Below are 23058 nucleotides of genomic sequence, written 5' to 3' on the forward strand. Positions count from 1 at the left end.
ACTCTGCGGTTCACAAATTGCAGAGTTTGGCTGGGCTTAAACTTTGCTTCTACATTTCAAGCTTTTATCCAAGCTCATGAAAAGATGTCCATACTTCTGTAACGATCCTGGTGGTAGAGGATCACCTGATCGTAAGAGGGTTATGGAGATTCCAAGCCTGAAATAGGTCTTGAGTTAGAGTGGATGGACGAATGGAGTTGAGAGAGATGAGCTGTAATCATATTGAATGGCAGTGTAGGCCAAAGAGCTAAGATGATGAGTAATAGATTCTCCATGGTAGCAATCTTTGGATTGGTCCCAGTACAGTCCACCAGTGATTATAGAAATGGGAGCAGATAAATATAGGTACTCCACTTTTCAATTTAAGGAATTGGAGCTGCACATCACATTGACTTTTGTATAGTATATTATGCTGTTTGTTTGTAGGGTTGTGTACAGTATCTGACCTATTTGTCACATGCGCTCCCCTTCCAAATTGTGACCTCTGCCAGTGCCAACTATTGCCCAAAGTCTGCATCAGCAAACCTATTCGCCCTCTCACCCGACCCAAGTGTGCGCATTGCCACCGCATCCCCTGACGTGTTGTATACAAGGTAGCGATACAGCAACTTGCCAAGGTTTCTGCAACAGCATCTTCTACATCTGCGACCTATACTACCTAAAAAGACAAAGATGTATGGGAACATTATCTGCAAACTCCTTTTCAAGTCATTTACCATCCTAACTTGGAACAAATTTGCCATTCCTTCACTGTCACTGTTAAAATCCTGCAACTCCCTTCATAACAGCACTGTTTTGTACCAGCAAAGGATGGGCGGCAGATGTTTTAGAAGGATCACTACCAGATTCTTCAGGGAAACTTGAGAATAGCAGCAAAGGCTGGCCTAGCCAGTGCCACTTGCATCCTGTGAAGGAATATTAAAGAGGAGTTATCAGTTGTGTTGAGCATTGTGCAATTTCAGATTTTGATGATGGGAAATAATTGCCTCAGAGGTTTGATGCTTGGTTTATTTCAGAAATACATTAGCTTCCATACACAAGTTGACTAGTTCATTGTCCTCAGTGTTATAACAATTAGATTAGATTTTTTTTTAGATTAGGGTGGGGCAAGCGTCCATCTTGCTTCTCATACTTGATAATCAAAAATCATGCATGGCTGTGAAATGAATTATTATTGAGGGGAAATAATGAAACTTTTTAAATGTAATAGTGTTTAATTTTAGTGTTTCAGAAATATGGCAACAAAGCCATTAGAAAGAAATTCAACTACTTCCAGTGTAGATGCCTAAAATAGTCAAAGCACACAACAAGAATGTTAGGTAAATAACGTGTCATACACCGGAGGAAATTGACTCTGCTGGTTAACCACAACAGTTAGTTTTAAGAATTCAGGTTCTAAGAATTTACTATAGCATGGTTTAACATGAGCAGGAAATCAGCAACAGGTTACATTTGAAATCCTTTTGTTTAATAACCACAGGTGAGTAATTTTGAGAATTATTGGAATTTTGTACTTTGATATGTATACCTTTGTAGCAAAGCGCAAACATTCATTGGTACCACTGTCAAGTGAAAATTTTATTTTGAAGTGTCAGAAATTTTAAAGTAAAACTTGATCAAGGACCAAGAGAAGTTTTAAAAATAAATGAAATTTAAATAAATTTAGCTTCATGTTTGAAAAATGGAACTGGAAGCTTGAGTTTGGACAATATCAGCAAAGCTGTGTGTTGGGAATATTGCATTTTAAATATGAACATAAAATCCTATAAATTAGGAGTAAGCCATTCAGTCTATCAAGCCTGCTCCACCATTATTTCCCCTTCAATATTAATTCATTTCACAGCCATGCATGATTTTTGATTATCAAGTGTGAGAAGCAAGATGGACGCTTGCCCCACCCCAATTGCCTCACCCCAATTGTTATAACACTGAGAACAGACAATGAACTATTCACCTTGTGTATGGAAGCTAATGTCTTTCTGAAATAAACCAAGCATCAAACCTCCGCGGCCATTCAGTCTGTCAAGCCTGCTCCGCCTTTCAATGACAGCTGTGATGGTAACTGCAAATTCACATTCTCACCGACCCATGATAACCTTTTACACCCCCTTATTTAACAAGAATCTGTCTACCCCTGCCTTCAAAATATGCAACAAGTCGTTTTCTTTCTGAAAAGATGATGGGAACATTCAAAGACTTTTGGTGCTCAAAATAAAGTCTCACCTCACCTTTGTCTGAAGTTGGTGACCCATGATTTTTAAAACAAGACCTTAATTTCCAGATTCTCCTACATGATGAAACATCCTGTCCTCCTCTACAATGCCAAGACTCCTCAGGATCTTTGTTTCAATTAAGTCACCTGTTAGTCTTCTAAACTGTAGCAGATATGAACCTAACCTGTCCAACCTTTATGCATAGGCCGTGTAAAGCCTTGTACTGTCTCCTATGCATTTACGTTATTCTCTAAAGTCACTGATACTCTGTCGTATTCCACATGATACAGGAGCAGTTTCATCTGCTAAAGGCCTGTAGTTTCCCACAGTTTGTCTCCCTGCTTTCGCTTTCATCAATCTATTTAGACCCTCCCCAAATCCAAGGACTTTGGTTTTAATTTTCACAAATGTATCCACTATTTCTATAACCCCCTGTAAGATGAAGTCCACAAGGACAAGGCACTTGTCTTTACGTTTTATTGTTAACATTTCTACCTAACTACAGAAAGGTAGAAATCCCTGGATTTTTTTTCTTGTGCAGATTAAGCTATTTTGTGTTCTGAAATATCCCTTTAAGTATCTGTCATTGTAGCTCTGTCCTATCCTTTCACCTAATTTTTCTGTGTAGCAAATTTCATAAATTCTTAATTATTTGGTTATAGAGTCATAGGGGTATACAGCACGGCAATAGACCTTTTGGTCCATCCTGTCCATACCGACCAGATAATCGACATAAATCTAGCTCCATTTGCCAGCATGTGTCCCACGTCTCTCTCAACCCTTCCTATTCATATTACTGATCCAGATGCCATTTAAATGTTGCTGCCTCCATCAATTCCTGTGGCAGCTCATTGCATACATGCACCACCCTCTGCATGGAAAATGATGCCCCTTAAGCACCTTTTATATCCTCCCCTTTCACCCTAACCCTAAACCCTTTAGTTCTCTCCTCTTCCCCCACCCCCACCGAACCCAAGGAAAAGACCTTGTTTGTTTATCCTGTCCATGCCCCTTGTACTAACCTGTGATACAATTTTTAATGATTGTATTTGTACTTTGAGTTTGCCTTGTTTCTCAACGCCACCCAGATGTGCAGCATTCAATTGCTTCCTTATTCTTCCAGTGAAAATGTAGCTACCCCCCTCTCATTCATGTGTTCAGAAAGACCTGAAAGGTAAGCCACAAGAAAACTGCAGAAGTGAGCACTGTTATAAGGTCCAGAGTAGTTCTACTTCTCTATAGAATACTTCTGTTCAGAATAACTAGAACAACTTACTGATTTTATATCCTCAGTCCCATTTTTTGTTAGGATAAATTCATTTTCATGGAAATCCAAGGTGCTATATTTTGTTCAACATCTTGTGGGGGGGGGGGGAACTACAAATGGCTAGTTTTTAACAAATCACTTAACTTTCCCTGTGTTGACTCTGCTTCTCTGAAATGAATTGTTTTTTTAAAATTGCTGTTGAGGTCAACTAACCTGTGGTTTTAAGTTATGTTTGCATAGTCACTATTAGAGCTCCTGTGCAGTGATAGTGTCCCAACCTCTGGACCAAGAGGCCTGCGTTCACATCCCACCTGTTCTAGCGATATATAATAACATCACTGAACGGATTGGTAAGACAACATCTACTTAGCCATCATGAAGTCATTTTCCCTTTACAAACATTTGGGACTGTAAGTTGAAACTTGTGATGCAAGAAATAGTAACGCAAAATGGTTGTTTAAAGAATACAGTATTGAAAAGTAATATCTAATTAACAGCTCCTGTAGTCCTAGTTTACTCTAATTCATTTAGTGAGTTGGTTTGACAAAGTTATAAAATTGCAATACATTGCAGAACTATAAAGAAGTGTACAGTAGTATTGGTTGGTCAAATAAAACTATGGCATTTTGTGGTAGTGCTGCACTTTGGAAGATCAAATGCTAAGGAAAATTATCCATTTCATGGCAGGACTGCGAACATCATTAATGTACACCACTATATTAGACTTGAAGTCCATAGCTCCCTGAAAGTGGGCATACAAGTAGTTACAACAGTAAAGAAGGTGTTATGGCATGCTTGCCTTTATTGGTCGGGCATTGACTACTAGATCAGGGTGTCTTGCAGCTTTATAAGACTTTGGTTAGGCTGCACTTAAGAGTATTGTTCAATTCTGGTTGCCACATTATGGGAAGGATGTGGAGGCTTTGGAGAAGGTGCAGAAGAAGTCTACCAGGATGCTGCTTGAGTTAGAGGTTGAGACTTCTAGACTAGAGAGGCGAGACAAACAAATATTGTTTCTCTGGAATGACAGAAGATGGATGGTGACTTTATAAAAGTCTACAAAATTGAAATGTGTAGATAGGGTTGACAGTTGGAGTCGTTTTTTTCCCAGAATTGAAATGTCGAATACTAGGAGTGGACATGCATTTAAGTGAGAGATGGGAAAGCTAAAAACAGAGGTGAGGAGCAAGTTTTCTTTAGAGTGGTAAGAGTCCGGATCGCGCTTCCAGGGATTGGTGGTAGTGGAGGCAGATACGATAGGGGTTTTAAGGTGTTTTTAGAAAAGTACAAATGTGCAAGGAATGAAAAGATGTAAGTCAAGAGCAGACTGAAAAGATTTAACTTAATTTGGTGTCCAGTTTGGCACAGTACCGTGAGCTGAGGGCCCCTTCCTGTGTTGTACCATTCTGTGTTAACTCGGCTGCAGTGTCATGGCATATTTGCTAAAATATGTACTTGACAAAATGCTGTTGCAATTCGGGTTTATTTTCAGAAGAAAGCATTTGCAATGCAAAGTTGTGTGCATCATTACACTGACTTGGCAGCTAGTAAATATCAGAAGAGGCCCGGAAAGGTGGTGTTATAACTTTGGGCAGCATGGTGGCTCAGCAGTTAGCACAGCTGCCTCAATGCCTGAGACCCGGGTTCAAATCCAGCCTCTGGAGACTCTGCAAACTCCAAACAGACAGTCTCCTCGTGTCTGCATGGGTTTCCAAAGATGTGTAGGTCAGGTAAATGTATTCAGGGATGTGTAGGTTAGGTGCATTAGTCAGGGGTAACTGTAGAGTAATGGGGGAATGGGTCGGTATGGACCTTTTGGGCCAAATGGTCTTTTTTTCACTTTGCAGGGATTCTGTGATCTATGAACTTGAAGGGGAAGAATGATTGAGTGGCTGTTCAGTTTCATTTTGATCCATTTGAATTGGCCATTGCACATGAAAACCAAGAACATGCCAGAAAGTGATCAGATTTTGGAGCTGAAGTGGAAATCGGATTAAATACCACTTGGGGTACTGGTATTCATGTATTTCAATCCAAGGCTAGCATATTCATATTAGTTAAACATTTTGAATGTTTTATATTGCAGATTTTTCTGCCCCCCTCCATGTGTATATCTAATGGGCAGTGGCTGGAAGAAAAAGAAAGATCAGATGGAGCGAGATGGATGCAACGAACAAGAATCACAGCCATGTGCATTTATTGGAATTGGAAATAGTGACCAAGAAATGCAGCAACTTAACTTGGAAGGAAAGGTAGAGTCCTATTAAGTAATAAGCATGACTGTGTTGCAAGTACAACGATAAACAACAAACATGGATTTAAAGTACATCTTGTATATTTTTGTTTGAAATAGTCTACTGGTGCAAACTAGTTGCAAATACACTCCAAACTAACTAGTTTATTGGCTGTGTTTTGCATCAAGCGATATTTTGATGAGGTTACAATATCATTCATTCAGCACAATATGGTCTGAGAATTCTGTGGACCATATGAAATATTGGAAATAAAGCTTAGTAAAATAAGCAGAATGGAAACTTCTCATAGCATTCATTTTTTTCTGTCCATATTTTTACTTTTATGTTCTTGGACAATAACTGCAATATTTTACCTAGGAAGCTAGTAGAAGTGAAAAGTAAAGCAGCTGTTGAGATGCAGACTTACAGGATTTGAGAGCTGGCTTAGATTCAAAGATCAGCTGCATTTGAAAATCACGTGTGTGGTCATCTTTAGTGGCTCAGCTAATAAACAGGTGCAAAAAGGTTATTAACAAGTTTAGTGAGTTATGGTGGGTCTTGTGGCACAGCCGTAGTATCCCTACTTCCAACGTTAGAAGGTCAGGGTTCAAGTCCCACCTCGGGATGTGATGGCCATGGAGGTATGTCTAAACAGATTGACAGAACAAAGTCTAAAATAGTTTTCATCTTTATTTGAAGGGGGCTTGGTTACAAAATGAATGTTTTTGGAATAGTTTCACAGGGCCTCAGGTAGACCCAGTCCAGAGGACTACATTTCATTGTGTACATCACAAAGAAAATATACTTTGACAGTGTAGTTCAAATTCTTCTGCATGTTATTGTGGTTTGGAAACTTATGAGGACAGTTTGTGTAAATTTGTATTTGATTCCTGGAGTACAGAAGATTGAGGGGGTGATTTGATTGGTTTTAAATGTTAAAGAATTCAACAAGGTACTTTCAGGGAAATATTCCTCTGGTAGGGGAATAAGGATGAGAACACTTGATACTATAAATAAAATGTTATCATTTAATCCACGCTGTAGGGATTCCATGATCTTAATAGAGAAACTAGGAAATGCCTTTGCTAACGATAATGAAATTATGTAAATTGCTCTCCCAATATGCTCTAGATACTGGGGCAAATAGAGTCCTAGAGATGTGCAGCAGGGAAACAGACTTTTCAGTCCAACCAGATATCCTAAATCAATCTAATCCCATTTGTCCGCATTTGGCCTATATCCTGCTAAACCCTTCCTAATCATGTACCCATCCAAATGTCTTTTCAATGTTGGAATTGTACTAGCCTCCACCACTTCCTCTGACAGCTAATTCATTTGAAATTTTACAGATTAACAAATTTTCTTTGGCATTATTGTTGGGGCATTGAGTTGGGATGCCATGATTAAGTTTAATGCTGGAATGCGTTTGAGGTGCTGGATGACCGGCTATGTTCATTTGAATCTGACTTTAACGATTTATTCAACCATCACATGAATAAATGCTGTTCTACCTAATGTGTTTTCTTTTGGTTGCCCATCCCTCAAGTTGTTTCACAAATGTGGCTTTATTTGGAGATTCATATTGCTCCCCTTACAGAGAATATATTGTCTCCTGTAATGAAAGACATTTCAGGGCAACTTTACTTATGAATGTGGTTCAGATTTCTACAGTTTGAGAGGTTTATTTTCTTGTGCTGGTAGTTCCTGTGTTCTCGTTTTTTTCAACATGCTTTCAACAGCCATCCTGAGGCTTAGCTGTTTTGAACTAACTTGATTTGCCAGGTTTGGAGGGTTTGAGTTTTAAGGTGAGGCTGGATAAGCTGAGATGACTTTTCGCTAGAGTGTTGGAGGTTGTGGGGCGACCATAGAGGTTTCTAAAATCATAGAGAAGGTGAATAGCAAGGGTGTTTTCCCCAGGGTGGGGGAGTTCAAAACTAAGAGGCATACTTCTAACGTGAAAGGAGGAAGATATTTAAAAAGGACATGAGCAACTTTTTGTTTTTACACAGTGGTTAGTGTGTGGAATGAACTGCCAGAAGAAATGGATGCAGGTAGAGTTACAACATTTAAAAGACATTTGGATAGGGACATGAATAGGAAAGGTTTGGAGAGATATTTCCAAATGCTGGCACTGGGTCTAATTTGTTCTGGGAACATGTTCAGCATGGTCTGGTTTGAATGAAGGGTCTGTTTCCATGTTGTATGACTCTGTTCATAATCTGCATAATTATTCACCCTTACTAATTCATAATTTTAAAGGTTATATTATGGCTTGCATGCTGACAAGCTTTTTCTGCACTTGGTTCTGCTTACATGACACTTTTGACAGGCTGTCCCCCTACCACAAGTCATAAGCTTCATCAAAAGTCCATTCTTTGGGTAGAGTCTGGTTTTCATTGCCATCAATTTCATTGTTCTTTGAAAATAGAAGAGATGCTTATTTATTCTTTGGGTAAAGTTGGACTTTCTGCCAGAGGAGTTGATGAAACTCAATAAAGCTTATAAACTAGGAGCAGGCGTAGGCCCTTTCAGTCTGTTGTGTCGTTCAACATGATCGTGACTGATCATGCAAATCAGGACTGTGTTCTTTGTTTCTCCTCGAACCTTATCCTTTAGCCCTGAGAATGATATCTAACCCCTCCTTGAAAGCATTCAAAATTTTGGCCTCATTTTTTGTGGCAGATAATTCTAATTGCTCGCTACTCTGCAGGTGAAAACAGTTCTCCTCATCTAAACCCTAAATGACTACTCCACATCCTTAAAATGTGATCCATGACTCTGAACTCACCAGTCGTTGTGAACATCCTTCCTGTGATTGCCTATCTAGTTCTGTTAAGTTTTATAGGTTTGTATAGGTTGCTCTGCTATAAAGCGTGTTTCATTTATACAAATTCAAACATGATTGACGAATTGGGGACACTTGTTATAGCTTGAACATTTAAATGATGCTGCTATTACGAGATTTTCTTATAACATGGAATTGCATGAGATTGGAGCAATCACCAATCTCCATGTACAGCGCATCATCCGCCATCATTTCCGCTACCTCCAAACGGACCCCACCACCAAGGATATATTTCCCTCCCCTCCCCTATCAGCATTCCGTAAAGACCACTCCCTCTGTGACTCCCTTGTCAGATCCACACCCCTCACCAACCCAACCTCCACTCCCGGCACCTTCCCCTGCAACCGCAGGAGGTGCAAGACTTGCGCCCACACCTCGCCCCTCACCTCCCTCCAAGGCCCCAAAGGAAACTTCCATATCCGCCACAGATTCACCTGCACCTCCACACACATCATCTATTGCATCCTCTGCACCCGATGTGGCCTCCTCTATATTGGGGAGACAGGCCAGCTACTTGCGGAGCGTTTCAGAGAACACCTCTGGGACACCCGGACCAACCAACCCAACCACCCTGTAGCTCAACATTTCAATTCCCCCTCCCACTCCACCAAGGATATGCAGGTCTTTGGACTCCTCCATCGTCAGACCACAACAAAACGACAGTTGGAGGAAGAACGCCTCATCTTCCGCCTAGGAACCCTCCAACCACAAGGGATGAACTCGGATTTCACCAGTTTCCTCATTTCCCCTCCCCCCACCCTGTCTCAGTCAAATCCATCGAATTCAGCACCGCCTTCCTAACCTGCAATCTTCTTCCCGACCTCTCTGCCCCCACCCCAGTCTGACCTTTCACCCTCACCTTGACCTCTTTCCACCTATCACATTTCCAACGCCCCTCCCCCAAGTCCCTCCTCCTACCTTTTATCTTAGCCTGCTGGACAAACTTTCCTCATTCCTGAAGAAGGGCTTATGCCCGAAACGTCGATTCTCCTGTTCCCTGGATGCTGCCTGACCTGCTGCGCTTTTCCAGCAACACATTTCCAGCTCTGATCTCCAGCATCTGCAGACCTCACTTTCTCCGCAACCACATTATAGCAGAACCAATGTATGAAAACCCCCTTGTTCTTCAATAGTCCAAGGATATTGTTGGAAGCGATCCAGTCTCTATTCATGTCACTCCTGCCATCCCAGGAATTAGTCTGGTAAATTTTTGTTACACTTCCTCTGGCTAGAACATCCATCCTCTGCTAAAAAAACAAAAGCTGTTCTCAAGGTGCCATCTGACCAAGGCTCTGTACAATTGCAACAAGGCATCTCTGCTCCTGTACTCAAATCCTCTCAATATGAAAGCTAACAAACACACTTGCCTTCACCTGCTGCATATTCAGCAACTGGTATACAAGGACACCCAGATCTCATTGCACCTTCCCTTTCCCACTTTATTGGCATCCAGATAATCTCCTTCATTTTTGTTATCAAAGTAGATAACTTCACATTTAACCACATTGTTTCACCTGCCATACATTTTCCACTCAACATGTCCAAATCACAATGAAGTATCTCTGCTGCGTCCTCACAGTTCATCCTCCCATCTGTCTTTGTGGGTCTGCAAACTTGGAGACATTGTTCACCTTGTAATCTGTAAAATGAGTGACAGAGAACTCCCAAATTCTACTATTTAAAGAAAATAATATCAATAGTATGAATTTATTTAATTCTAAAAGTGAACGTTTCAACAGCAACTGTTCACAACTCTAAGTTCCCCTTTCTCTTAGCTGCTTATTACCTGCCTCCAAATCTATAACAATATAATGTTCCAATAACACACTTCTTAAAATTGCGACAACCTAATTTCAAAACCATACAGCGGCTGTCGTCATTGGTGTCTTTCTTCTGGCTGAAGATATCCCTGGATTGTCATCTTTTAGTACAAATGTGTTTCAAATGGGAAAATGTACCTTTTGGTACAATGTTTCAATGTGTTGGGTTTCTCTCAGTGGCAGTTACTGTCTGATTTTCAAACTGCCTGCCTTTTTTATATTCCCAACATCAGATTGTTTCATTGATTCAATGTTGGCACAGCAATAAATTCAAACTCGATTGGGTTTAGTATCTTGGAGCATAATTTAAACTGGTTAAATTTGAATTGTTGTCAAAATAGCAACCAACTCAGGTATTTATTTCACAGCCAAATGTAACATATTTTCAATTTCCAGTACACTGAGACTGCTCTTGGAAGCTCTCAGTGCAGAACAGCATTCACTCCTAAAAGTACAGTACACGCCTTCAACTTCGTAACAATATTACATTTCGTTCTCTCATCTAAATCATTAATATATGTTTTGAATAGCTGTGGTCCCTGTGGTACTCCAATAGTCACTGCCTACCATTCAGAAAAAGACCTATTTATTCCTACTTTGTTCCCTGTTTGCCAACCAGTTCTCTATCCATGTCAGTGCACCATTATGCGCTTTAATTTTGTGCTAATCGCTCATGTGGGACCTTGTTGAAAGCTTTCTGAAAGTCTAAGTAAATCTCATACAGTGCTTCCCTCTTATCAATTTTATTAATTATATAATTGAAAAGTTCCAGTAGCTTTGTTGAGCTATATTTCCCTTTCGTCCATCCATGCTGACGCTGTCCAATCCTGTTACTGTTTTCCAAGTGCTCTGTTATTAAATCTTAATTAAGCATTTTTGCATGGTGGCAGGTTAACTGGTCTCTAACTGTTTCCTTTCTATCTTCTTTTCATTGTGGTGTTACAATTTCCTCCCTCCAATCCATAGGAACTATAGGTTGGGCAAATCAAATCCGGTCCAGTTCAGTAGAATTCCTGGAGTGTGTCAGAAATGGTTTTCTGGATCAACGTGTTGAGGAAAGGGCCATCCTAGATTGGGAATTGTGTAAAGAGAAAGAAATAATTGTCAATCTAGCTGTGTGAAGCTCCTTGAGGAAAAGTGACCATAATATGATGGAGTTCTTAATTAAGATGCGCAGTTACGTGGTTCATTCTGAGGTAGGATCCTGAATCTGAATGCAGGAAGCTACAGTGATATGAAGTGTGAGCTGGCTATTGTAAATTGGGCAACGTTACTGAAGGGATGATGGTAGATAGGCAATGGTAAGCATTTAAAGGGCACCTAAATGAACTGCAAGAATTGTTAATTCCTGTGGGCGGCACGATGGCACAGTGGTTAGCACTGCTGCCTCACAGCGCCAGAGACTCTGGTTCAATTCCCGCCTCAGGCGACTGACTGTGTGGGTTTCCTCCGGGTGCTCTGGTTTCCTCCCACAGTCCAAAACTGTGCAGGTTAGGTGAATTGGCCATGCTAAATTGCCCATAGTGTTAGATGCAGGGATAAATGTAGGGGAATGGGTCTGGGTCGGTGTGGACTTGTTGGGCCGAAGGGCCTGTTTCCACACTAAGTAATCTAATCTAATCATAATTGCTGTCTGGCGGGGAAAAAAAAGGAAAGATGGTCTGACCATGGCTAACAAGGGAAGTACGGAAGAGTATTTGATCAGTGGAAAGGCATACAAATTGGCCAAAAAGAGAAGATTGGGAGCAATTTAAATTTCTGCAAAGGAGGACAAAGAGATTGAGAAGAAATGTAGATTATGACTCTAAGCTTGAGGAATAAATCGATTACAAAAGCTTCGATAAGTGTGTGGAGAGAAAATGGCTAGTGAGAACAGTGAGAAACAAGAGAAGTTATAATGGGAATAAAGAGAAGGCAGGCTAGTTAAATAAATGTTTTGATTCTGTCTTCACAAAGGAGGATATAAATAAAATCCCCAAAATGTTAGGGAACGTGAGATCCAGAGAGGGAAAATGGGAGAAAATCAGGGTTAGTAGGGAAATGGGGTCAGGAATATTGATGGGATTAGAGGCCGATAAATCCCCTTAACTGGATGCACTGCATCCCAGAATACTAAAGGAGTGACTGTAGAAATGGTAGCTATATTGTTGGTTATCTTTCAGTAAGGAGAAAGCGAGGACTGCAGATGCTGGAGATCAGAGCTGAAAAATGTGTTGCTGGAAAAGTACAGCAGGTCACGAAGTGTGAGAATGTTATCATATAAGCTATTTGATCTACATGCAGATTCAATTTGACCATAATTACATCTTTACCTTATTGTTTGACTCTCTAATTTTCTGTTAAATGCCTTCCCCAACATTTCTATTACAGTTTGGGGTTCTATATACAATCCCCACTGTATTCTTTTAGGACTCATTCCTTTGGTACTGACGTGTGCTGTGACCATTGGGTGTTGACTCTCCCACTCCAGAATGTCCTGTAACCACTCCCAAGATATCCTTGACCCTAGAGCATCCTAGAGTCTTGTTTGCTGCCAAAGAAACATTTTTTTCCCCTTGTGAATGAATCACCTATTGTAGCATTACCACACTTATTCTTCCTCCTCCTAGCAGCAGAGCCAACAATGTTGCAATAAATTTGACAGTTGATACTTGCCTCTGACAGGCCATTCCCCATGTCAGTATCCAAAGTGATACATCCATTGTGCAGAGGATGGCCATAGGATTCCCTGAACTGCAATGTCATCCATTCCCCCTCTGCCCATGGAATCTCAGCCTGCGGAGTCACCATGTCTACCTGTGCCATCAATGATACATTCAGCCTTGTGGGTGCTCTACAGTGTCCCCAGCTGCCACTTCAGAACTTGGGCTTTTATTAGTTTCAGCTGGAGTCACTTCATGCAGATGTTCTGATTCCAAGTATTTGAACTGTTTGACTTACCACTTAGAGCAGATGGAGCACGCTATTTGATTTTGATTTGATTTATTGTTGTCACATGTACCGAGATATGGTGAAAAGCCTTGTTTTGCATGCTAACCTGACAATTTATACTTTATCTAAGTACATCAGGGTAATAGGACAGAATGCAGTTAGTGTTACAGTTACAGAGAAGGTCCAGAGAAAGGTCAACTCTTAATGAGACGTCCGTTCACAAGTCTGATAGCAGGGCAGAATCTATTTGTACGTGTTTTCAAACTTTTGTATTTTCTGCCTGATGGAAGAGGTGGTGAGAGGGGTCTTTGGCCACTTTCCTGAGGCAGTAGGAAAGAGGGCTGAATTTCATGATTGACTGTGTTGTGTTCACATCTCTGTAATTTCTTGTGGTTTTGGGCAGAGCAATTTCCATGCCAAGATGTAATGTATCCAGGTAGAATGCTTTCTATGGTTTATCTATAAAACTTGCTAAGAGTCTTTGTGAATTTCATGCTGAATTTCTTTAACCCTCTCAGGAAGTAGAGGTATTAGTGTGCTTTCTTGACTGCAGCATTGGTGTGGATGGACCCCAGGGTAGATTAGTGATATTTACTCCAAGGATCTTGAAGCTCTTGACCACCTCCACCTCAGTAGCATTGATACAGACAAGTGTGTCTTCTGCATTTGGTAAAGTCAGTGACATTGAGGGAGAGATTGTTGTCGTTACACCATGCCATTAAACTGTATCTCTTTCCTGTACTCTGCCTCAAAGCTGTTTGAGATGTGATCCACAATGGTGATGTCATCAGTAAATGTGTAAAGGTAATTAAAGCTGAATTTCGCCACATAATTTTAAGTGTGTAAAGAATATAGTAGTGGGTTGAGTATGCAGCCTTGTGGGGCCCTGGTGTTGAAAATTATTATGGAGGAGGTGTTGTCACCTGTCCACACTGATTTACGGTCTACCAATTGCAGTTGATCCAATTGTTCTCTAAGGACACTGATGCCATCTCTTGTTCAGTGATGAGCTTAGAGCCAGGGAGATGGCACCTGTTAAAGACCTATTGTGATGGTAGATGAATTTTAGCAGATCAAGGCAGTCTGGGAGGCTGGATTGGATGTGTGCTTTTGAAGGATGATGGATGTCAGAGCCACTGGGCAGTAATCATTAAGGCACATTGTCTAATGTTTCTTTGGCACCAGGGATATAGTGGTTGTCTTGAAGCAAGTGGGAACCTCACATCCTAGTAAGGAGAGATTAAAGTGTCTGCAAATAGACCCGCCAGCTGGCCCATGCAGCATTGTGTGCATGATGTGGTCTCCATCCAGGCTAGTTGCTTTCTGTGGGTTCACCCTTGAGAAGGCCAAGTTCTCCTTCCTTGACTTTAATTTAAACCTTTAGTTTGTCCTTAAAATTAAATAATATTAATGACTATCTGACTCTTCTTCCCTGGACCTCTGTACTGTTGCCGTTACAAATTACAAACCAAAAATGGAAAGCTTACAAACATTAAGTGATGAAAATGACTTTATTTGGGAGATGAAGGTGAAGGAATCCCTCTGAGGCAGTGACAATAATATAGTAGAATTTACTTTGCAGTCTGAGAGGGAGAAAATTGAATCAACTGTAACATTATTACAATTGAGTAAAGGTAACTACAAAGACATGAGGGAGGAACTGGCTAACGTTGATTGGAAGAGAAGCCTAGTAGGGAAAATGGTGAAGCAGCAATGGCAGGAGTTTCTGAGGTTAACTCAGGAGACACAGAAGAAATTCATCCCCACCAAGAAGAATTTATTAAGGGGAGGATGAGGCAACCCTGACTGATGGGGAAATGAGGAACTATACAAAAGCAAAAGACAAAAGCATACAATGTGATGAAGATTAGTAGGAAACCAGAGGATGAGGAAGCCTTTAAAAACTGGTAGAGGGTTACTTTAAAAAAGCAATAAAGCGAGTGAAGAAATATGAAAGTAAACTAGCTAGTAATAAATTACAAGGATTTATTTTGGTATCTGAAAGGTAAGAGAGGCAAGGGCTGATGTTGGGACTGCTGGAAAATGAGGCTGGAGAAGTAACCATGGGGGAGCAAAGAAATGGAGAAACTGAATAGGTACTTGGCATCTCTCTTCACAATGGAAGACACCAGCAGCATACCACAACTTTGAGAATCAGAGGGCAGCAGGGGGTGTAGTGGACATAATTAAGGAGAAGGTGCTGGGGAAGCTGGAAAGTCTGAAGGCAGGTAAGTCATCCCGACTGGATGGACTACACCCCAAAGTGCTGAAGAACATAGCTGAGGACATTGTGGAATTATTGTTGGTGATCTTTGTGGAATTATTGGAGTGAGGGAGGGTCCCAAAGGACTGGAAAGTGGCTAATGTGACACCCCTGTTTAAAAGAGGGATGCAGATGATAGAAAACTATAGGCCTGACCTTGGTCGTTAATAAGATTGAGTCCATTACTGAAGATGTGATTGCGGGGTACTGAAAGTGCATGGGAATATTAGGCTGAGTGGGCACAGCTTTGCGAAGGAAGTCCTGCCTAACAAGTCTGTTAAAATTCGTTATGGAGTTACACAACATAGAAATAGATTCTTCAGTCCAACTCGTCCATGCCCACCAGATATCCTTAACTAATCTCGCCATGTTTTTGCAGGGCAGTAGAAAGAAAGATCAAAGTAGTCAGTTAAAATTGGTGGAATTGATTATAGCATGTCAGAGTCTTAGAATTTGATTTTAATCACTTGCCTTGTTTTGTTTAATTATTATTGTAATGACTGATAGTTTTGACTTCAATTTGTTTTTCCTCTTTCCCCCAGAAAAGATGCACAATTAATAAATTTTCACGCATTACCTGAAAGCACTGAACCTGGACCAACAAGCTTCAGTGTCATGTATTAGCTATTTTGAAAATGTGCGATTCTACTTTTCATTGTATATTTACATTGCAATTGATGTCTAGAAAACCTGAGACCAGTTCCATGAAATTCCATCTTGTCTCAGTCACATGGGCCATATTGCTTCTACTTTTATTTGCTTATTTAAATAAAATCTTGTCCTTTTACTGTTGCAGAACTATTGCACAGCCAAAACATTGTACATATCAGACTCTGACAAGAGAAAGCACTTCATGTTATCAGTAAAAATGTTTTATGGTAATAGTGACGACATCGGCGTCTTTCACAGCAAGCGGATCAAAGTAATCTCCAAACCTTCTAAAAAGAAACAATCCTTGAAAAATGCAGACTGTGAGTATCTATGCATTTTGTGTTCAAATACTATGTCATTGTACAATGGATGATATTGCACACAACTCTTCGTTTTGAAAGGTTTGTAGTTTTTTTTTTTAAAAACAAGCATTATTTAAAATTAATGCCCTGGAAAATGGCTCGCTTAGAAACAAGTTGGTCATTCTCAAGCTTTAAGATTCAAGCTTACCATGCATACAGGAGTAATTGGTCATCTGATTTCCAGTTTGGTAGGAAGACTGGAGAAGCTAAACTGCAATGTTTACGCTTAGGTTGAAAAATTCCAATCAAATCAACTATTTCCATCAGAGGGAAAACTATAGTAATTGAATTACGTTTGCACAGCACAACATTGAGTAAGATCTTTATCATCTAAAGCTATGCTGCTTTAATGCACCACATACCTGACTTGAATTTGTTTGCATTTCTCTGTGACGATTTTTTAGCTCCGTACAGTTGGCTGAGAGAGTGGGAACTAGGGGAGGTGATTGTCTATCCTCCAGACAATGTTTAAAGAATCTAATTAAAAATTGAAAGAACTGCGGAATGCTATAGATCGGAAACAAAAACAGAATTTGCTGGAAAAGCTCAGCAGCTCTGGCAGCATCTATTTTGGAAAATGATATAAAGGGACCTACGGGGCAACTTTTTCACACAGGTTGATCATGTATGACACGAGCTGCCAGAGGAAGTAGTGGTGTCTGGTACAATTGCAGCATTTAAAAGGCATATAGATGGGTAAATGAATAGGAAGGGTTTAGAGGGATATGAGCCAAGTACTGGCAAATGGGACTAGATTAGGTTAGGATATCGGGTTGGTATGGACGAGTTGGACCAAAGGATCTGTTTCCATGTTGTACATCTCGATGACTGTAATCCCCATAAACACCCCTTGCCACAACAGGTAAAATCAAACACACGTTCTTACAGGAGAGAGAGTATCAGCCTGGGCCCTGCAGGTTTTTTTCACTGCTGCTAAAACTTAACCAAGCCAGAGAAAAGTTGCTCTGGGAGAACTGGCTGCACCCCTTTCATTGTACCAGTGTTTTTTAAACTTAAAAGCCTCTGCCTGAGGCAGTATCTGTTAGCTATTATCAAACTAACCCTAAAACCCTACACCCCAGACTTTTCAGAGTCTGTGTCATTTATGACCTATCTTAAAAACAAAACCAAGGACTGCATAACCTTATTAAAAGAGTGGCTTTGTCGCACCCTGAAATAACACATTGTTTCTCTCTACAGTGATTGCCTGACCAGCTGAGCATTTCTCGCATTTTGTTTCATTTCACATTTCAAATAATTTACATTACTTTGCTGTCATGAATCCTCTTCTGTTCTTTCCTGAAGAAATTATTAATTCCTTACTGCTTTAAGGTTATATAGACTTAATTTATTGTCTGGTCCCTTCCATCCAAGTTGACCATTGTTCATTGTGAGCCTTAACTCTACATCATTCCACTGTGGGTGCCTAACTGCTGAGCCTAAACTTGTCCTTCTTAATTACACATCTTTTATTTACAACAGAGTTTTCTGCAACTTAGCTGTTAATAGGAGCAAAAGTTGGTTTCATCTAAATTATTGGAACCAAGTCCAATTAAAATATTTACGTTTGCAGTCTGCTGAGATCAGCTAATTTGGTGTAGTCAAAGGATCAAATCCGAATCCTTCCTGGTCTTGGGATCAACTATTTATTGAATTAGCATGGAAGTGAATATTTTCTTAAAGTTATAGAAACAATTGAAAAATTGTAGATCAAAATAGTCATTTTGTTTAAAAAAAAAAATGGGATTTTATCATTGGAATAGTAAGGAGCAGCTAATGAAAAGAAAAAGTAATGAATAAATTGGGAAGTGAAACAGTAAAAAGCAAAGGAAATAAGTGAAATCAGATCTGATATTTTAGTTGAGGTAAAGGTAGTCACTTTGTAAACTCTGTCGTTCTTATTAAATGCCTACAACCTCAAGCACTTACAAAATAAATTGAGAAAAAAATAAAACCTCAATGTAGATTATAGCATAAAATTACAGAGCAACACTAAATCGGCGAAACTGTGGCAGGTAGAGTTCAGTGTAAGCAAGTGTGAGATTATCTAGTTTGGACTGAAAAAGGATGGATAGAATCTAGAAAGTACTATGAAGTTAAATAAGCTGTATGTCCAGAGACTCTTGGGTGTTTAGGCGCATAGGTATTTACATGTCTCAAACAGGTTTTAGAAAAATCAAAAAAGCAAATGGAATGCTAGCCTTGATATGTTGAGGACTGGAGTATAAGGATGTAGAATTTCTACTGCAGTTATACAAACCCTGATTAGACCCCACTTGGAGTACTGAGGGGAGATGTGGGCACCACATCTTAGGATATATTGACCTTGGAAGTCAAATGTGGAATTACAAGAATGATACCTGGACTTCGGGGGTTATATTATGTGGAGAGATTATACAAATTAGGCATCTTTTCTGTAGAATTTAGAAGGCTAACTGGTGATCTGATGGAATTCTTCAAGGTAGAAACAAGAGGAGGCAGGGCAGACCAGGTTAAACACTTTACACTGGTTGGGTATTCTGAAACTACCAGGCATAGACTGGGAATTAGGGCCAGACCATTCAGGAGAGATGTCAGGAAGCACTCATAAATGCAAAGATTGGTAGATATTTGGAACACTTTTTTTTCCGCAAATATCAGTGCATGTTGGATCAGTTAATTTTAAATCTGAGATTGAGAATTTCTTTAAGCATAGGCATTCCGGGATATAGGCCAAAGGCAGGTTTTTTTAGAATTAGATTAGATTACTTAGTGTGGAAACAGGCGCTTAGGCCCAACAAGTCCACACCGACCCACCGAAGCGCAACCCACCCAGACCCATTCCCCTACTCCTACCACTACAGGCAATTTAGCATGGCCAATTCGCCTAACCTGCACATTTTTGGACTGTGGGAGGAAATCAGAGCACCCGGAGGAAACCCACGCAAACACAGGGACAATGTGCAAACTTCACGTAGGCAGTCGCCTGAGACGGGAATTGAACCCAGGTCTCTGGTGCTGTGAGGCAGGAGTGCTAACCACTGTGCCACCGTGCTGCAGGTGTATGGAGTTAGCCCACAGATGAGCCATGTATTGTGAAACACGCTCAAGTGGCTGAATGTTGGACTGCTGTGTCTATGTTCAATGTAGAACACCCCCAGCTATTATCTCTGTATTTTGTTGTGATATCCTCCAATTGCTTTTTTTTATCTTTAGTATGTATTGCATCAGGAACAAAGGTGGCATTATTTAACAGACTTCGTTCGCAGACTGTCAGCACACGTTATCTACATGTAGAAGGAGGAAATTTCCATGCCAGTTCACAACAGTGGGGAGCTTTTTACATCCATTTATGTAAGTAACAACAATTAACCAATGCTTGTGTTTTGCTTGAAATTATTTTTATATTAAACGTTACTTGAGACACAGCCATCATCTTGCAAAAACATATCCCCACTGTATTCATAAAACAAAATCCAACCAGAAGAGAGCAACAACTTTGGAGCACTGGGTTCTCCTTGGTTCTTAGAATGTGTCTCCTCTTCCACCATACACTTGCGCGCACAGTGTCCTTCTGGCAGCTTGATCCCTAAAATTGCAAGATCGCAGATGTGCTGGGTTAGGAGCTTTTCTCTGTTTCTATAACTGAGGTGCTGTCATAGGCAAGAAATTTGTATCCAGCTTTAGCACATTATGTATGAAAAAAGACCATCTAAAATTTTAAAATTAAAAATTAAAATTCAGATGTCAGTGAATGAGATATAAACTGATACATTTTATTATCACTTATTTTAAGTCTGTTTTGAATTATTGTTCAGGAGCCTCAGTTTTGTATTTCAGAAGTTAATAAATAACTTGTATTTCCTTTAAAATACTGTGGGGAGGGGAGTAGTTTTACAACCTAATGTTTGTCTGTTTTGGCTCACTTGGCTAAGTTGAAAATGCTGTTGTGCTTCAAGGCCTATTTGAAATTTTTGAGATTTGAGGTTTTTTAAGCTTAATAGAAACACCTGTAGCTTGGGGAGAGGTTTTTATTTTACTTGTACTTTGTTTTGGCCAGTTATATGAAGTCCTTGCATGTGTACAGCAAGCTCCTGAGTGAAAGAGAATATGGTAATATTAAATTGCCTCAGTTAGGAGTTGGTTTTGCTCCAGCCACATTAGGTTAAAACTTTGAAGAGGTTAATTGAAGCTGAGTTAGCTCAAGCTCAGGCTTATGATAGTTTCTTTCTGGAGCTATCAGTGTTTCCAGACTTGGAGTTAAAGTCAGTTACCTTAAACTGATTCAGATATTAGAGAACAGGGTTCTAGTGTGAACTCTGACCAAAGGTTGGTGTTGGGTTCAGTACTACAGATGTTCTCTTTGTGACCTCAAGAAGTGTTTGGGATGAATGGAATTCTCCTTAGCTGCTGTGTTTAAAACTCTTTGAATTTGTATTATAAGTAAATTGGTTTATTCTATTTCATCTTCATTTCTTTATCTTAAGCTCTTGAAAGCAAAATCTGCAATGTTGCATGCATCTGTCCCAGTGGGGGGGTAACTTTGTTAGAACACAACACGCAACGCTATTATACATCAAGTCCAATTTTAATTTGGGGATGCGATTTGACCAATAATATTAGTTGCACCATAACATGAGCCATGTGGGCCTAACGTTCTCAGCTTTGCTTACTGCTCTCTGCCACACTAACAGATGTTGGCCAGAACAACAATTGAAATACAATCATTTTTGACTTCAACATAAGAGTTATATATCAACTATAATTTCCACTCCTAACTGCTACTGAGTGAACCAGTTCCCTTCCTTTCCTGGAAAGTGCAAGTATGAATATTTGTTGAGCACAGTTTAGGGTTTTATTGTGCTTTATTTAACAGTACAATGGCCTGCAGATATTCATTATGTTGCTTCAAAGATGGAGTGAGATACCATATTGCTGCTGTTACTTATTGACCTTCATCTCAACAAGTCACTAGCTTTGAGCAATCGGCAATTTAGTTGTAATTGTGGGTGATGTAATTTTACAAGGCAAATGAATACTTTACTGTAAAGAGTGTATTAAGAAGAGCCTCAATGAATCTTTAATGAAAGCCTTCATTTATTAATCTCTGAAGTGCCATTTTGTTAATTTCTAATAAGTTTTCTTTATATCAGAATAGTTACAGACACTTTAATCAAATTTGTAATTGCTCATAAAATCAAGTATGATTGGACACAACGTAATATTCAAATACAATTTAATTGGAGTGACAGTAATGTAGTATTAGCATAATATACTGGTTCCTGGATGCACAACCGGCTACATTGAAATGTCACCAACATTGAAGTTACGTGAGCAAATTTTGCTTTTAGTTCACTTTTTATTTGTCATAATAGTAATCAACATTTGTGAATTGATTTTAATTTTGTAAAATGATCATTGTAATTATAAAAATAGCAAAAATATTAACTGAGAGCAATGAGAGTGAAGGATAAATTTCTGTAAAATCTGAGCTTTTTTTATTTGATATAGTATAATGACATTACCAAAGTAGTTGACTTGATGAAACTTCAGTGTGTTTGTCCATGGTATTTCCATTTATTTTTGAGATGTGTTGAATCCCTTTCGCGTGTACTTAATGTATCAAGGTCTTGAATAAAAAGGCATGATCTGTGATGGCAGATACTACCTGGATTATTGGTAATAGTGGAAGTTGCGGATATTGGTGTCACAATAAGTGAAACCGGGTACAGTTGAAACTCTTGAAAAACAAATAATATTTACATCTGTCTAACCTCATGCCAAATGGTACATGATACTGCCACAGAATACATCAGATTTATATATCACCTGAATTTAGTTATTTAAAGTATTTGCTTTGCAGAAAGAGACTTTACCTATTTCATTGAGCACATCATCCGAGAATCTCCTATCTCAGTTGATCACTAGGGAAAAGGATAGTACCATCCATGAGATGAGACTAGATCAATAATAGTCTGAAGTTATTTTCATCTCAAAATGAGTGCTGAAACTAAATATAGCATATGGACAGCCGCTTCATTAACAGGATAATTGATGTAACAACAACATATAATTACTGGGTAATTTGTGCTACAGTGTATCCAGTTTTATTTCAAAAACAATCATAATCATTGTAGTACAGTTACGGGACAATTCATTGTAATTTAAAAATAATTATCACAAATTTTGTTTCTCTTTATCCTGTTTACCTGCACAATAGAGTTTGACATGAATCTCAGACAATAATTTTCGATGCCAGCAAATGCATCCACTGCCGCCACCTTTATATCTTTGGTGTGGAGATTATCAGGCCCTAGAAATTTATCTGCTTTCAGTCCCATTAGTTTCTCCAGCTCCTTTTTTTTTCTATAGTTTATTTCCTTCTATTTCTCCTTCCTGAAAGACACTAGCATTTTAGGAAGCTTTTTTTTGTGTCTTCAGAGCAAATGTAATTGTCTAATTGCTCAACCTTTTCTTTGTTTACATCGTGAAC

The 23058-nt window shown here is 39.5% G+C and overlaps 1 protein-coding gene across 3 annotated transcripts in view; it reads left to right on the forward strand.

The window, feature by feature from the left end:
* The window catches only part of rbpjb (recombination signal binding protein for immunoglobulin kappa J region b), a 104271-nt gene that overhangs the window by 49271 nt on the left and 31942 nt on the right, over positions 1-23058 (forward strand). For all 3 annotated transcript variants that reach the window (XM_043693566.2, XM_043693595.2, XM_043693575.2), the window contains exons 4-6: positions 5567-5732; positions 16370-16544; positions 19782-19919. In XM_043693566.2, coding sequence (XP_043549501.1) covers positions 5567-5732; positions 16370-16544; positions 19782-19919 — 479 coding nt within the window. The remainder of the gene's footprint in view (positions 1-5566; positions 5733-16369; positions 16545-19781; positions 19920-23058) is intronic.

The sequence above is a fragment of the Chiloscyllium plagiosum genome, unplaced genomic scaffold, assembly GCF_037043375.1.
Source record: "Chiloscyllium plagiosum isolate Xiang-an unplaced genomic scaffold, Cpla_swu_hap1 HiC_scaffold_1, whole genome shotgun sequence".
Lineage (NCBI taxonomy): Eukaryota > Metazoa > Chordata > Chondrichthyes > Orectolobiformes > Hemiscylliidae > Chiloscyllium > Chiloscyllium plagiosum.